The sequence below is a fragment of the Lytechinus variegatus genome, chromosome 4, assembly GCF_018143015.1.
Source record: "Lytechinus variegatus isolate NC3 chromosome 4, Lvar_3.0, whole genome shotgun sequence".
Classification (NCBI taxonomy): Eukaryota; Metazoa; Echinodermata; class Echinoidea; order Temnopleuroida; family Toxopneustidae; genus Lytechinus; species Lytechinus variegatus.
Genome location: NC_054743.1, coordinates 27,222,195 through 27,240,239, shown reverse-complemented (window position 1 = coordinate 27,240,239; position 18,045 = coordinate 27,222,195). Strand labels below are relative to the sequence as shown.

Sequence of the window (18,045 nt, the reverse complement as noted above, 5' to 3'; positions counted from 1 at the left end):
ACCCCTTAACAAGTATTGGCGTTTGAAACCCTACCCTTAACAAGTATTGGAAACAAAACGATACTCTTGGCAAATGTTCCCTGAAATGAACCCCTAAACAAGTACAGGAATGTTTTATTGTTACGGGTCCTTCGGTCGTCGGCTTTACCTTATTTGGTTTAGTACGACCCCACCTTCTACACCTCGCGCAAATCGGACCCTAAACACGAAGTGTTGGGGCAAAAAGACATCCTTTATAAAACATTCTATCTTTGTTTTATCATCCCCGCAAATTCGACCCTAAACACGTAATTTTCCTAGCAAAATAGATACCCTTTTTTCATTATTTTTGTGTTTTTGACACCCTTATCACGTTACGTACGTAACGTGCCCTATCGTGAAAAAGACATCCTTTTTACGTGTACGTTAATCAAAATTGTGGTAAAATTGATTGGCACGGTACGGTGCCAGGTAGCGTTCCATAAATAATTAACATTGCAAAATGGGTCGAGAAGATGGCAAACATGTGCGCCAGAAAAAGGCTGCTAGAAAACGTAAACATGCAGCAAAAATGGATGAAAGTGAGGAAAATGAAGAGATCAGTACCCCGGAAACTGACCGTAAGAAGATAAAGATAACTTTTGATCCTACAGACTTCATCAGCCAATTGAAAAAGGACGGCGTTTTACTCTCGGAAGGTGAGTGATCAGTACACGAGATGGTGAGAGAATCGAGAGGGCCAGACACGGGGTAGAAGTTCAGCTAGCTCCGCTGCGCTGGTGAACTACTGCGGGCGCCGGTCGTCCTAGCCTGGGGCTGGGGCGTTTTGGGGACTGAAAGTCATATACTGTACGTATGGTCACTCCCCACTTACGCCTGGTACTCTTACCTATATTTCCCCACATACGGGTACAAAACCAGAAACTTTCGCCCCCGAGGCCGAGAATTCTTTCTCAGTAGAGGTGCACGGCCAACATTGGAGACTGTCTCCAATGTGGGAAATTATCTCCAATATCAGAGACTTTTGTAAAGAATTTGGGTATCCAATTTCAGAGACAGTCTCCAGTTTTGGAGACTAATTTCCTTTGTTTACATTTGCGGTAAAAGGATTACCTTGGCGGCAAATAAAAATGTGATAAGCAGATTCCTCATGACAAATTACCCCTTTTCACCGTCTACTTTTGTTTTGATAAGGATTTTTGTTGTCAATCACACACAAAACAAATGGGCTTCTGACCTCAGTGAGACAAAATTTTGGGTAGAAAAAATCATGCTTTTGTTGGTGTTGTTTCTTTTGTCCTTTTGCAAAGTAAGTCTCCAATGTGGGAGATTGTCTCCCCTATTGGAGAGAGTCTCCCATATTGGCCGTGCGCCTCTACTGTTTCTCATTGACTTTCCCTCTAAACGATCTAGCACTAAAAATGTACATGGGGTCCAACTTTATTTTATTTCCAACATTTCTGCGATATTATTTCATTTTTAAAGAATTCATTAAAAAAACGAGAGATTAGTCATGGAAAGATGGGAAGAGCTTACGGCCGTGTTTACGTCGCCATCTTGATTTCTTTGTCTTCCGCTTGGTGACAGCACGCGATTTGCGTGCTGTCGCCAAGCAGAAGACAAAGAAACCTGGAACCTGAAACCTGGAAATCAATTTACTTTGTACACGTTGCGATTAACTCTACAAATTCCAACAAACACGATGCCATATCAACGCTAAATCATAAGATTTTGATGGAAAAGCAACGAAGTAATAACTGAGGATGCGATGTGAGGGTGCTATGATGACACAATACACATACATATACGATACGTATGACCGAGTGGTTAATTACAAGTACGACACTGAAAAGGGTTACGACTTGCAAATGGGTTACTGATGATACAAAACAGTGACAACAACTTACACTTGCACAAACGATGCCACACGGTAGAAACAGGAACATACTGTATCTGCAGACTTCTAATAACAGACCATGGCGCTGGTGGGGATGCAGCTGGGTGGCGTGCGCCCACACTCAATGGCGTCTCGGGGTCTTCTCTCTATGATGTCTGTCTCCAATCTATGTTATCCCAACCAGGCACCAACTTGTGTACATGCTGTGTAACGCACAGCACGTAGAAGGCGACGCACGTAGCAACGCACGTAGAAGGCGTAGGAGCATATCAAGGCTGCTCCAATCAGGAGCGCTCCTCGCATACACATAGCACACACACAGACTTAATATAAATGAACATAGACTTATACATATAGGCTACTACAGGTACATGGCCCAATTATTACAGCAAGAAGTACTTGAAATTCGCTTACCTGTGCGGTATCGATAAACAGTTCTGCTGCTGTACTGTCTAGGTCTTTCTTTCAAACAACATTGATTGTGGCTCTTTACCAGCCTTTTGCTGCTAGATCTGAATTTAAATATCTTTTCTTTTCATTCTTGTGGCTTGTGCAGTTCTAGGAACCTTCTGCGCCTGTGCCAAGGCATTCACATGCGGTGAAGGTGGCATTGACGCCGTGCAGGAATATCTTCAGCATTCACCACAATGTGCAGAAATCACAGAGCTCCTCACCACTGACAAGAGGCCGAATGCAGAGGTAAACAATTCACCTTAGAAAATAGGTTTTTTTTAATGAAACTTGCCATCAAATCCACCCTAAATTTCAAAGATAAAATTAGCCCATTAAGTGTGAGTATGCAAGTAACTTGTACCATTAGTTTTATGAAAGGAAGCAGGTCTACTTAAGTTTAGAGTATTGCAACTTTCAAGTAAATTTGTAGAACATATTCCATTTTTTATTTACTCAAAATTTTTTGCCAAAATTACTGCAATTGATACAGCACCACAAATAAAAAAAAGTTTAGTATAAGATACCAACTAGAGCCTGAAACTTACTATATCTATCTCATCAGTATTTTGTATGATTGCTGCAGAAAAGAAAATCAAACCAAATTTGTTGAATTTATCTTTATTTGAACATGCATCTTGCTTTCACTTTCAGTAAATAAGCCTAATAACTAAAAATGCATGATTGCACTTTCAATAATTACTATCCTATTAATCTGAATATTGATGATTTTTTTTTTCAATTATGTAATTTCTTGTCTTGCAGCTTCAACTTATTTTCAACTGCCTGACCTCTATCATCCTACGTCTCGCTGATGACCTCCATCACTTCCGGTCCCTCTTCCTCCCGTCCCTCCATGTCATTCTACGCATGCACATGCGTCATGTCTACCGTGCCCTTAACCCAAAGAACACGGCCAAGGTCATCATGGCGGCCCTCCGCTTCTTGACTGCTGTGGTGGCGCTCGATACGTCCTCAGCTCACGAGGTTTTGAACGTGTTCAAGTTTGACCATGGATCTCTGACTCCACTGTATAACAGACGAAACAGTAAGGTAAAGCACAGAGTGAATGTCAAATGGTATCTTCCTTTCCTACCAAATAACACTTCAAGATGCAAGGGTATTAGGAGCTTTAGATGATATTTCATGAAATATGCCTTTGGATTTGTATACTGACTCCTGGGGAATTTTTATGAAATGACTTGTTGCTTTGTTATAACTATTCATCTGTTGTCTATCACAAGAACCTTCCTTTTTCTTCTTTTTGAGTTGATTTCTTATCTTTTAAAAATACCATGTGTTCTTTTTGTAGGCAGAGGAAGATGTTAGAACATGCCTGATGAGATTTGCTGTGGCTTTTCTTGTTTCTGGCGACCAGCACACTACTACGCAGTTCTTAGCCAACAAAGGTAAATACGTTGATTCCTGCCGGGAATGTATTCTTTGAAACATGAAAGTGGGTAACAACTGCTCTGCTAAAGCCAGGGTAATTATGCTCCATGATTGTAGAGCATTTAAAGAATCATGATTAAGCAAGTATGATAATTAGTATTGTTATTGAAAATGTACACCTAGAAATATATTTGATTCTGAAAGAAGTTTGAATTATACCAAACAAATAGTTTATAAAGCATTTCAACATGCATGCTGTAGAGAGGGATTGCTTGATCTTGTAGTTCACCCATAGTCTGATTGCTTCAAAATCAACTACAAATTGTGTCATCTTTAGGACAGGTATAAAATCATTAAACCAGCAATATTATTCGGTTCAGTTTCAGTTTATTTATTCAACCAATCATAAAAACAAAGAAAAATACAATGTAAAACAATTAAATGAAAGGTTTGGACCCCTATAAGAAGCAGTGCTTGTGAATTGGGGCCCAACATATATACAACACATTCTCCAAAAGACAGAATTCCTTACTAAGCTTTTTTTTGCAGAAGTATTCAATTTTCTGGATTTAAGCCATTTTTTAAAAGCCCATCATACTAACAAGGACATTTTTAATTCAGCTTTGGTCAGTGAATGATATGTACACACTCATTTGACAGTTGTTCATATACCATATCTCTGAACTTGCTCATACAGTGTAGTCAAACAGACATGTTTGGTATCACAGAAGCCAACTTCACAGCTCTACAGCATATATTTACACAAATTGTCCTGATGTATTTCTGTGTGAACTCATTACTTCATTGATACTTGTACTAATTTTCTGTTCCATATTTGGTTCATTATAATCCAAGCTGCTATTTTGTTTGTATTATCGTAGAAACCAGGTTGAAATTGCTTTGAAAGTAGTAGCTGAAGTACTAGTATAGTGATCTCTAAATTGAATTTTCATTTTAATCCTCCGCGATTAGATTTCTTGAAAGGTTTCTTCAAAGGCTTGGTGGAAGATAGAGCGTCTACTCTTCAACTCTTCCTCAACGCCCTCCTAGAGCATCTTGTGCGCAATCCTGATGTCACAAAGACTCAGAAACTACCGGTGTTGAACGAGTTCACACTTTTCCAGATAGCTCACCTCTACGGCAGATGGAAAGGAACGTATGATATACAGGATGAGAAAGTAGAGGTAGATTTCTTGACTTTGTTGTTTTGTTTCCTTTTCTTTTATTTTCTACTTCTAGTTTTGTGCTAGGTATTGTATATTATGTAGTAGATACCTTGGTTAACTTAGTATTATTGTAATCAAACCCAGGATTAACCTGGGCAGAAAAAAATCTTACACCATGTTGATGGATATTGCTATTCATCTCTCTCATCAAACATTCTTGACAAACATATTTTTCTTCAGGGCCCCGTCTTACAAAGAGTTGCGAGTAACTTCAACATCTTTTATGCATGTTTGTTCAAAATATTTTCTAGCTATGATGTATATTCATGCATTCATCTTTTTCTTGAAAATTCACTGTTTCTCTTTGTTTACAAATACAATGGACATTTTGCAAATTTCCTGTAGAAAAAATATGACCCTGGTGGATTTCCATAGAGGTACGATTGATTGGATCCAATCCAATCTTCCACTCTTTGTAAGACACGGCCCAGAATTCATTCAAATTCACTCCATATTCAGATTATCATCATCTTCTCCAGTCATTTCATTCTCTGTGCTATTTACCTCAATGATTAATGAATTTGGCAACAAGCAATAAAAATAGTTTGGTGTAAGGTTAACTAATCAGATAAGATTTATTAACTCTATGGACCCCCTTTCTGGTATGAGAGTATAACAAAATATCGTAATTGCAATGATTTTATATTTATAGAATACGTAACACCAAGGCTGTGAGATCACACCCCTTGTATTTTTATGCTTTAGTCAAGTGTACATTGATACTCCTAATTGAAACAACATTTCCTATAGACAGAAAAGTAAACATAAAATCTACTGGTATAAGGAATGCTTTAATACAAACTGTATTGAAAATTATGTTCTGTTGATTGTTTTAACCCTCTATAGCCTACTTATAATAAGCATGATAATGAATTGAAATGACTTGGAATGAATATGCAACAATCTTACTCAAATCTGTTGATTACATTGTGGGTGATGTCTGTGCTGTTGCAATTTCAATGTAGCCTGGATGTCTTGGACGATATTGGGTGAAAAAGGATTTCAAAATAGATTTGGGTGAACGAGATCAAATAACACAGTTAAATACATCTTGTGAATCGCCCTCTATCTTGTAGGCAGCGGAAGACCCAGAGCAGGCCGGGAGAGAAGCTGTCCGGCGCAAGATACATTCATTCCTGGTAGAAGTCACCACCTCCACCAAACATGGCATCAACTTCCTGGATAAATCAATAGGACTTGGTGGAAAGTAAGACATCTCTCTACTCTTTCTGCAACTTTGGCCTTATTTCATTTAGAAAAACTTAGTACATATGAACGTGGTCTTAGATAATTTTGCAATCATCTTTTAAGCATAAAATCAATGGAGAGTTTTTTCAAAGTACAAACCAAAACGACTTCTGATTAATCTTCCAAAATTGAATTAGAAACAACAATTTTTTTTTAGTCCAAAACACGTTTTTTGTATCTCACAATGTGTTGGCATTGGCACTATCAACTGAAATGGTACAGTTAATTGATTAGTAGAAATCTTGTCATGAATTTTTTGCCTAAATTCATTTCAGATTTTAGAAAAAGATTACCGCGCTTTATAAATATATTGAAGAAAATACTAAAAATTTTAAGTATGTAGTAATTTACCAAATTGAGTGAAATCATCTTCATTGATATCATCTCTATGGTAATGTAATAATAATAATAAGAATAAAAAGCATTTAATATGAAGTGCCAGTTATCTAGTTGCCTATTGAAATCTAACATTAGAAATTAATCATTGATGAGTTGTTAATGTCTGTCTGACATTTCTCATAGCAGCAGCCAGTTACCAGACAGTGCCCTTCAACCAATGATAAGTGTTGATTTCATAGAATTGCCAAAGAATTACATTTTGTCTGTGCCAAAAAACTTTGTGGAAATGTTGCCTATGGGAGCATTTGATGAAACCCCCCAATCATGGGTTTTTTTTACAAGCTACTGAAATCATTGCATCCGATTGGCTGAGAGCCAGCATAGTGAAAATAACTGCCCAAACTCTTCATGAGATTCTCCCCTGTCTCTACTGGTCATTTCAATTGCTCTCTTGTGATTCGAATTGTAATTGTCATTCTCCGTAAATTAACAGTAACAATTACAACCAAAGAATAGGGGTTTTATGAATATTTCAAAGAATAGCAATTTTTAAGTCCTGGTGACTTTTGTAAAACAATCCTTACTGTATTTTTGGTACATTTATTTAATTCTTTTTTCTTAAGAACTCTTCTATGAATTAGTTCTTTTGTACTTTGAATATCCAAACAGGAATTTAAACAGTGCCCTCTTGAAGTTCCTTCAGATGTTGAAGACAGCAACAACGGATGACCTTGTAGCAGATCTTGTGGTCCATATCTTGAAAACATGTCCAGACCTGTTATCCAAGTACCTCTCCTCTTGTCCTTTCTCCTTCACACCGAGAGCGTCCTCATCGTGGCTGGCCAACGTGGGTTTCATCGAGAAGGTAGGTAATGTTGATTGGACAAGATATTGGAGGGCCTAGCCATTTTAGCAAGAAGTAGAGGTAGATTATTCATTGGTGGATCCAGGCGGGGAGTAAGGGCTATGACACCCCTTCTATATATTTATAATTACCCATTAAACATGTATTGATATAGAGAAACCTAAATCTAAAATTGTAATCAAATTGGCTATTTGGGCTCCCTCTATTTCAAAATCCTGGATCCACCCTGGGTACTTGACCTGTGGCAGATGTCACAACAAGCATTTCAGGCTACAGACAGCTTTTCAGTCTCTCTGATTGCCAAAGAAATGGCTAGTATTTGAGCCTGATGAGAATCCAATAAATTGGCCATCCAAATGTAATAGTAGGGCCTATATATCAATAGATATGTGCCCAGTGATTATGGTTAGAAAAATGTGTAATTGCTATGAAAGTAGTAAACTAAACATAACATTTTAACCAGAGTGTAGGGGACTTTCCCAAGCAATAATATTGCACGGTCCCTATTGGTGTGGGGGTCTTCATTGTGCTTGTTTTTCATATATTTCCTTATTACACAAAGTTACATTTTTGATAAAGTTATTATATCTGGATTTAGAATTATATGATGATAATTGACGTTGATTTTAAAGAATGACTTATGACATCATTTGGCACCACAGAAGTTTGTTTGAATTGGGTGACTTTCAACTTAGAAGATGTAATATTTGCTTTGCATTTTAGTATGAAATATTTCTTTTACTTGCAGTGGTTATTCTCATTTATGAAGGTCAACTCATGCAGACCCAACAGTATTGCAGTTGAAAGCCAGATATTTGGAGAAAAAAACATTATTACAATTGATTTCAATCTTTTGGTAGCCATTTCAACATCACAGGTTTTGAATTCAACACATAGATTTAGCATCTTACAGAGTACTCAGTATTTCCGCATATGATCACCTAGTTTTACTACCGTAGGCCCTCACTTTCTGTCTTGTCAATTATTTTTCTTTTACTTAATAGATATTTGATGGGCAGTCTACTGTGAGTCCTGCCTTTGCCAGGTCGGATAAAGTGGGTGTGTCTCGGCTGGTTTCCATGGTGATGGTGACTACAGTGCCTGCTGTGGCTAATCATGCATTCTTGCTGCAATGTATCAAGGTATATCAAGAGAAGGAATAAAATGTGATATCTGACTTCCACGCAGAGATTGTTAAGATATTAAGATATTGTCAATTTGGAGATTGTGATGGTTTTGGATTGGTGGTGATAGTGGTAGAGATGATAATTCAGGGAATAATTTTCCTGGTATTGCATTGCAATTTTCTCCACATTATTTTAAAGAATGCTACAGAAAAAGTATTTTGTTTAGCAGATTTCTACATAGAACTTAGTTGAGAGTGTTTCTCTGATGACCAAAAATGCTAATAAAGTTTGTAAAACAACATTTTTCCTTGTAATTGAATTAATGAAGTATATCCATGTATTGGTGACATTCATGCTATTAGCACACACTGCTAAAACCAGAATTTGTATCTATCCACCTTTGTTATGCTGTTTGGTGCTTGCTTTCCCCATGACAAGCTGTCAAATCACCTACATGTATTTCCCAAACTTGATATTGATATATGATTATTGAATTCTGATTGAATTTGTTGTATAATCTCTCTCTTTCTAAAGCACCCGAGCCCTCTGGTGTGTCTGACAGGTTTACAGCTCATTGATAAAGTGATGCAGAAAGCAAAAGGCAACATGGAGCAGAGTAAAAATGCAGATGCATTACTTTCTCATACAGAGAAGCACATCTTCGTGAAGCAATATCAGGATTCACTTTTAAAGGTCAGTATTGCAAGGATGCATTCTCAGCCCCTAAAGTGTATTAAAGTCACACGATCTGTTGCAATCAAATTTTATAAGAAATTGTAAAAGCATTTTATGTGATAAATATCTGCATGTTTTTTTTCTTTCTGGCATAAGACTGGTGATTTCAGGATCTAATCTTTTTGTAGCTGTCTGATATCCAGTAACTAAATTTGTAAGATAAGTGTGCATTTAAAAAAAGTGGAAACAGTGGAAACATAGATGCGAAACAATGCCAAATTTGAATTTCTGTTTAAACAAGATTCAATGGCCACCTTTGCACTGGAATTCAGATGATAGTTGAGCATAATTCACATTAATGCCTCTTTACCAAAGCTTTAGCAGGGCTTCAAGCAGTTGTTTTAACTTCGTTACTTATTATTCCCTGTATGTATTTTGAAATATCAGGTTCTACTGCATACATGTTCTCTTTAATGCTTTTTCATTTCAATCGTTTCTTTGGTACTAAGTTAATCAAATATTTCAAAATGTCATCAGGTTCTACCGGATGTTGATACCTTGTTGTCGTGCTGGGAGAGATACCTCATCAGGATAAAAGAGGGCAGCAAACACAACACAGAGAACATTGTGTCGGATCAGAAGCAAGCTGCACAATCAGATCAGGAAATGTCTTCAGGTAAAAAATATGTCAGGATTAATTGATACTGGCAACTAGTTGTTTTTGTTGTAGCTAAAGGTTGGGTGCAATCCAACACAAATATGCTGTACATGGAGGTGTTTCACAGAGATTTAAGTGTGACATAGATTCACACTTAAATGCTGACATTTATATGATATGTAATGCACAATCTTACTGATTAATACGCAGTGCATGTCCTGTTGGCATGATCTGACCAATGTGGTCATGCCTTATATACTGCACACAACTAGGCATTTACCCCCCCCCCCCAAACTCACTACTACATGTAGTTTATTATTTCTTACATTCAGTTCAAATATTTAAATGTATACAGATATAAAACCTCTCAGTTGAATATATGAAGTAGCAATTTGTAGAAGGATTCTGAAGTTTTGACTCCATTAAATGAGGGATCATGGTACAATGTACCTTTTCAATTGTTGCTCCTGCTTTATTTATCCCATTCTTTCACTTTTGGTTACATTTCTTAAACAAGGATGAATTAATGAGTACTTAATGTTTATTCATTTGTTTAATACAGGATTAGCTCAGCCAGAGCCGGCAGAGATTCTCGTACACATCATGAGAATCCTGGCTGCGTATACCATCGCTCTCCCATCGGCCTTCCTCCAAACGTCATTTGACTTCAGCCGGCTCCTTCACGGAATATTCCACTCTGATCACATGACTGCCAAAGAGGGCAGTGCTACATCTACCCATCATGCCTTGCAGCTTCAGTACGAGACCATGAAACTTTTGATGGGTTTTGATGTGGGCCGTTTCCGTTGGTTCAAGGAGGTTAGCAGTTTGCTTTTAAATCATTTTCCTCTTTTACTATGAGATCCAGATGATCTCTACATTAAAGCTAACTACCTTTATTTGCTGCAAACAAGGATTTCATTTAAAAGTCTGAAAAGTCAAGGTTACATGTCACTTTATCATAGTAGATCTATATCTGGTACAATTATCAAAACATTACCGTATGAAATCAAGAAATCTATGCTGAAAAGTGATCACACTGAAGATCACAAACACAGATAAGCACTTGTGGGACAGTGTATTATAATTGGTCTGAAAATGACACCTGGCTGGAATATGCTTATTTTGTCATTTTTACATACAAAAAAATGTGGTCGTCATTTTATGGGACTCTTTCAAACTAATTTCAGATTATTATTGCAATTATCATTCATGTTTAAGCAAGTTTCTATAAATGATTGCTATTTTTATTCTCTCTCTCTCTTTTTTAGGTCAAAGGTGAAGGGTCAGCCATGGGTCAGCTCCTGACTGTTTTGATGACCTCTTCTGATTCTAAACTGATTCATGTATCCAAGCAATTAATCTGTCAGGTAAGTCTGTTATACTTTGAACCCTTATATGTTTTCTGAGAGATGAGGTGATTTGCTTTCATTTTGATATGAATTTTTTTATACTTTTTGTTGGTTTTATTTATATTTTTACCAGAAATTGAAATGGAATAGGAATCTAATCTTCATTCCAGGTCCTGAAGCACACCGGACAGTTTGACCAATGCCCCGATGAACCAATCATCTGGCTTGATGCCTTCTCCGCCCCGACCTCGGTGGCCCATGACCCCAAGGTCGTGACCGGCTTCCTGCAGCGTATCCTCAGCAAGGTGGTGAGGAATCCGTACCCTCACAATGATCGCATCATGGAAGCTGTCACTGAGATGGAGATGAATGAAGAGGAGGATGGGAAGATGGAGGAAGCGGAGGAGGATTCTAGGAGCGTCTCTGAAGCAGGATTGGCAGGTGAGATCAGGATCCTCTTTCATAAAGCTTTGTTATCTGTAACAAGTTTTGCTAACTGTTTTAAGCTCATGCAAACATTGCACTTGGTTGGGGAATTGCAAGTTTTTCAGACTTGCATGTGTGTTAATGTTTTGATATGGTGGAGAGGATTAAAAGGAGGGGGGTAGAAGATGGATAATGATGATGATGATGATGATGATGATGATGTTGATGATGATGTTGATGATGATGATGATGATGATGATGATGATGATAATGATAATGATGATGATGTTGATGATGATGATGATGTTGATGATGATATTGATGATAGAATAAGACCGATAAAAATGGATGATGGTGATGATGATGATGACGATGATGATGATGATGAAAGAATAAGACAGATAAAAATGGATGATGATGATGGTGATGACGATGATGAGGAGGAGGAAGATAATGGTGATAGTGAGGAGGAGGAGAAGGATACTGATGATGAGGAGTTAAAAAATGTTTAAAATATCCTCTCTTCCTTATTGAAGAGCAGTGTCTTGGTCTTTGCAACATACTAATTTACATGTCTTTCTGTCCCCTTGCATCACAGCTATCTTAGACATGGATGAGATACCAATCATTGCTTCCCATCAAGATGATGATCTCGTGCAAACTGACCAATCACAAGAAGAAGAGGTGATAATGACCCCTGACCTGGGTCAATCAGGATCATTACCCTGTAGTGCCCTTGTACCTGCAGCTTTAGAAGAGTTCAGTGCAATGGAGGAAAATGGAAAAGGTATTTGCATTGAATTGCTCCTGATGGAAAAATAAGAGCAAAACAACAGATAGGATTTGGAATAAGGATTTCTATCGAGTATCAGGATTTTAGTACATTCAATTACTGTATACTACAATTTTAGATAGGAATGACACAAAGAATATGATGAGATCTTTTCTTTGATATCACTTTAGGACAACTGTTTCTGAAGGTGTGGTAGAATTTACAAGTTTAGCAAATTAATAGTAAGTGTAACAGCCTGTATGTATGTATGTTAGCTTTTGAACAGTCAAGGCTACTGAACAAAGGATATTCCTTAATTGCTCTTCCGAATTCAGCATCAAATTTGCACATACAGGGTTAGCTTGATAACAATTAACTTAATGGAGCACTGGCCTCGTGATAGATTTTGGATTTGATCCCCTATTACCAAAAAGTTTTGGAATCAGACCTGCCCCAGAAGCTAGGCATTTTAGAAATAGATTATAGAAGATTAATGATAAAATATATTATGTTATGCAGGGCCTCTTGAAGACAAGCATATAACACTTGAGAAGCTACTCTCGATAAAAAATACAAATTATTTATTAAAACTAGAAATGCGAACAAATCATTTGCTCTTCTATTTTCTTTAACCATTTTATTTATTTCAATTTCTTCATTCTCAGTTGCTGACTACCTTTCCAGAGTCCTCACATCAATCCTAAACACACAGCATGATCCGAGGGTCATCTGTCACCTGGTTTATCAATCCAGCCAGAACCAGACCAAACCGGTCACATCCAGCTGGAACCGCCTGCTATCATACTGCAATGAATGGCTTCCAAAGTCAAGACAAATCAAAGTATCCAAGGTAATTATTAATTTTATTTATTGTTATATTGTATAACTTTTTAATTTTGCTGTATTTCTATTTTTGAGGGATGACATCATCTTGATTATTGTCATTGTGTTTTTCAGTGTTATTTTATCATTATAGGCCTATTGCCTTTAAATTATATAATCATGAATTTCTTGAGAATATCAGTTCTGCCATCTCATGACAGAAGGGAGAAACTCTGATTTTTTTTCCGACTTTTTTCCTGATATGGGATACTTTCAGTATGCTCTACATGATGATCAGGGATTAAGGATTAGTCATGTAGAACACAGTTTGTGAAATATAGATGTTTCACAAGCAGGTCAGTCTAAAAACAATGACAAATTTTCCTCATTTACTCAAAAGTTCATTCCACAGAGTTGCTTCCTTTTGTCATGGTACAGCAGATTTATCTGTGGTTGATGCATGTATGTATATATTTTACCTTGTTTTTTTATGGTATTTGTATATAGTATTGCTCTCTTTTAATGCTTCATAATGATATGCCCTGCCTGTGTCAGTTATACGACCGTGTCCTGGGCTCTCTTTTCTTATGTCTAAACCAATGTATATATACTGTTCCTTTATTGATTTCTGTTCAATAAAGTGATGCAAAATAAACTTAAAACCTTTTTTCTCTTGAATTACACTAAAGGCCAAGCAGTCGTCATCATCACTGAAGACACTGTCATCGTTGCTCCAAGAAAGCTTCATGATTAGGGCAAAGCTAGGGAAGAATGTAAACATGAAGCAGGATATCATAGATAGTGTGCCCTCTATTGGTCATGATGCAATCCTTCCCATCATACAGCAGTGCTTACTTTATATAGGATCCTGCACCAAACACGAGGTCAGTGACTTTTGCTATTTTCTGTCAAATGCCACTTTTTTGTGACTAAGTGGAATAATTTGCTTGTCATCACATCAGTCATCTGTAATATGGGTTTGTTTGTTTTTTTCTTCACCAAAGCCTGGTCAGGGACCTATGATATAAAGTTTAGCGTTGATCATAATTCTCATATCTGCAATTGATTTACATTGATTATTATGTGTGAACAATTCAAGATTAGCCATATGATCAATTGCTAAGCTTTGTGTGACAGGGCCCGGGTCTCTCAGGTTAAATTGCCCAAGTTAAGTGTTCAATAACCATCATCATTCAAATTTAATTTATGAATAAATAAAATTCACTATCCTGAAACTGAAAGCCTTATTGTTTTAATTTACTCATGACAAGAAAATATGTTTGCATTAAAAAAAAATGTATATGAGATTTATGATGCCACCTTATTCTATCCTTTTTTTTAGAGCTCCAATGATGCTGCACAGTTCTACACTGATATATTTATAGCTGTACTTCATCAAGCAAAAGCAATATCCAAAGATATTTGCAACAAGCTAAAAGAACAGTGTGAATCGGTACAGGAAAGTACTGATGCCATGGATATCCAAATAGACAATGAAGATAGCAGTAGTAAAGAAGACTGTGATTGGCTCAAGTTGAGTACTGTGATCCTCAGGCATCCAATCATATGTGGGCTTAGATACGACCCATGCACAGAAAGGGTCAGGGAGGTGTTGACTGTGTGGAATGAATTTGTATCCCAAGCTGAACTTGAGAGAGTACTGAGGGTACTAGTTGCAGCTGCAGAGGAGATGCTTCGGACTTTGTTGGTGCCATCTGAGAATGAGACACATTCCAGAGTCGTCACTGATCTCTTGGTTAGTCTCAAAGGTTACATCCATCCAGGAAGATGTCTTAGTATCCTCAGGGAAGTTGTGTCCTTCATGAAGCAGGAAATCACCAAGGACCAAAGTTATGACTTTGAATCCAGAGGACTACTATGTCTAACAGGGGAATACCTCCTTAGAGCATCAAGGATATCATCTTCAGAGACCAATTACAGGAGCCTGGATCAGAGTAACGTCACATCCTCCAGAGGCACTTTTGCAGCTGTCGGTGAAGTGCCACACCAACATCCCTCAGGGTCAGACTGTTTGAACACTATAAATGTAAAGGATATCCTAGCCATAGCGGTTGAACGGAAGTCATGGACTTTGTTGAAAGCCGTTGGTGAACTCTTGAAGGAGCAAATTCACCTGATGCCGTTAGATTCTGATATGAGTAGAGCCCTCTCACTTTGCTTGGAAGCTTCCAGACAGCAACATAAGCAGGTAAAGAATTCTAGTCCATGCTTCCTTTGAATTTCTTAAGCAGAAGAAAAAAATGGTTTGGAGATTAAAAAGAAAATAATTTGGAGATGTAATGTGGAATGTTGTATTAATGAACTTTACACTGAAAAGTGGAATTAGATTAAAGTACATGTATCATTATCAGTCCCTTTGTCCTGAAGTCCTTACAAGTTCTCACAGCTTTGAAAAACTCTCTAGAAAATTCAATTTACCCTGTAATTGAATTAATTTGTACAAATTGATTGTCTGTATTCTATTTCTGTATTTATATCATTCCCCCTTCCCTCCACCTCTCTCCTTCTCTCTTCCCCTGTTCTCAGATGGGAGATGAGATCATTCCAATTCTTATCAAGACCAATCCTTGTCAATTTGAGGATTGGATCATGGAAAGCTCAAAGAAGAAAACAAGAAAGGACAGCATAGCTAGCTTGTACCCATCAGTAGCAGCTTATCTGTCCACAGCTGGAGATGATAATAAACGAGGTAAGTTCAACCTAATACTGGAATATTTCTTTGACGATAATGGACACCTCTTGTGAATTATCTTTCTTAACCCTAAAAGGACTAGGCTATTCTTTAGGTTTTCAGGACTGGGGGATAGGGGGTTGAGCAGGTAAGTTCAACCTAATACTGGAACATTTCTTTGACGATAATGGACACCTCTTGTGAATTATCTCTCTTAACCCTAAAAAGACTGGGGGGGGGCTGATTCAGCCCCCCCCCCTCGACATTTTTCGCGATAAATCCACCGCGCGAAATTTTTTGACCACGTCGCTAGCTGACTTTTTACTTTCAAGTCTCGCGCAACTTTTGAGACCAAAATTGTGACCCCCGGGTACGCGGTTCCAAAATTACGCAACATTTCGTAAGTGCATGCAGACCCAACATTACTCAAAAACGTGAATTTGTGTACAAATCCAATGCAAATAGTGTTCTTAGCCAATATTCACAAATGCATCATTATTTTTCCTTTTACTGCTTAAAATCAATTAATTTTATCTTTTTTATGGTCTAAATAAAGTCCCTGACAATTTCCATTGAAAAAACAATAAAAAACAAAAAGTCGAAAAACAAAGAAATACATAAGAAATTTAGAAAACAATAGAATACATAAGAAAATAAATGTGATTTTGAAATTTTTTAAAAATCAATTTGATCAGATGCCTATCTAGAGTATGTGAAACAAAAATTAGCATTTCAGGGGCATTATTTTATTAATTAGAGCAAACTTATGATTTTACGCATAAATTAGCATAATTAATGAGACATGAGATTTTTTGCAGAATTTGATGTTATAGTTGTGTGGATAATGCCATGGGTAACGCGTGTGCCAATTTTCGTCACGATCGCGCGATCGACGGCCGAGATCATAGGGGGGGGGGGCTGAATCAGCCCCCCCCAGTCTTCTTAGGCGTCGAAATAGCCCAGTCTATTTAGGGTTAACCCTAAAAGGACTAGGCTATTCTTTAGGTTTTCAGGACTGGGGGATAGGGGGTTGAGCAGGTTACCCCCTTTTCGATTTTGACAGCAATTAGTTATAAATTCTTAACAAAAAATGCAAATTAGTGGTAAAAAATATTATTTGCACATTTGACACCCAATTTCACTTGAGATTTCCATTTTTTTTTCTGAATAGGAATGAGATAAAATGCATATTGAAATATGCTGTTTGTTTCTATGATTATCATGAAATTTCATCTTTATAATCTATATATATGTATTTATGGATCACTTTGTTTTTCTACTTTTGTTTTGCTTTTTTTTTTCAATAAAATATAATAACAGGCCATTAAATAACCAAACCTAATGCTAAATTGAATTAAAATAGTTACCCTTTAACGAATTGCATCTGTCATTCACTCTGTACTTAAAGTACTAAAATGAGGCTCTTTGGGTATAACATGCCTTATCCCGATGTTATACTTGTATAACACATTTTTTGTTTCAAACTTTGTGTGCTATTTCAAAGATTACCTTGTTTCCTTGTCAAGGTCTCCGATGCAGGAAGCATCTCCAAAAATTCTGCTGGACACCTCTTGTGAATTATATCATAAAAGATCTTGGTGACCAGGCCGATGATGATGATGCTAGTACATCAACAAACAGAATTCCTGATGCAGCTTCATCACAAGTTCTGTGTCTTCTTTTACCGTATGCACCCCAGGGGGAGCTGAGAGCCTTGTTTGATGCAATAGTGGATCTACAATCATCTCAAAACAATTCACTAAATAAGTAAGTTGAGCATTGATACCAATTACAATTACAATTCCATTGTTTGATTATTATAAATTTGCTTTCTTGCATCATTGCATGTCAGTACATGTATGACAATCAAGGCTATTTGCCAGAAATGTAAAGTAGCTACAAAGTTGATGAATTATATTTTATAAATAGTAATAGTAATGCTGGTTTCTGCTTTTTTTTTCTACAAAATTTCGACTGAACAACAATTGAATTTAACAGCATAACAATTTGATGTGAGTGCTTTTGAATATAGATGTAAATAATGAATAATAGAAGCATAGCAAATGTGATGGATTGAATTGTTAAAAGTGCATTATTATGATAAAGATGTTTTAAAAATTCTTTG

The 18,045-nt window shown here is 37.0% G+C and overlaps 1 protein-coding gene across 1 annotated transcript in view; it reads left to right on the top strand.

Moving 5' to 3' along the window:
- Positions 1-472: 472 nt before the first annotated feature.
- The window catches only part of LOC121413736 (nucleolar pre-ribosomal-associated protein 1-like), a 38,503-nt gene continuing 20,930 nt past the window's right edge, over positions 473-18,045 (top strand). The window contains exons 1-19 of the mRNA XM_041606663.1: positions 473-677; positions 2,433-2,575; positions 3,092-3,379; positions 3,639-3,735; positions 4,691-4,902; positions 6,021-6,151; positions 7,201-7,396; positions 8,401-8,538; positions 9,058-9,216; positions 9,736-9,874; positions 10,419-10,675; positions 11,128-11,226; positions 11,379-11,649; positions 12,233-12,421; positions 13,072-13,256; positions 13,918-14,112; positions 14,571-15,437; positions 15,776-15,938; positions 17,447-17,687. Of these exons, the coding sequence (XP_041462597.1) occupies positions 482-677; positions 2,433-2,575; positions 3,092-3,379; positions 3,639-3,735; positions 4,691-4,902; positions 6,021-6,151; positions 7,201-7,396; positions 8,401-8,538; positions 9,058-9,216; positions 9,736-9,874; positions 10,419-10,675; positions 11,128-11,226; positions 11,379-11,649; positions 12,233-12,421; positions 13,072-13,256; positions 13,918-14,112; positions 14,571-15,437; positions 15,776-15,938; positions 17,447-17,687 (4,166 nt within the window). The 5' untranslated portion in view covers positions 473-481. The remainder of the gene's footprint in view (positions 678-2,432; positions 2,576-3,091; positions 3,380-3,638; positions 3,736-4,690; positions 4,903-6,020; positions 6,152-7,200; positions 7,397-8,400; positions 8,539-9,057; positions 9,217-9,735; positions 9,875-10,418; positions 10,676-11,127; positions 11,227-11,378; positions 11,650-12,232; positions 12,422-13,071; positions 13,257-13,917; positions 14,113-14,570; positions 15,438-15,775; positions 15,939-17,446; positions 17,688-18,045) is intronic.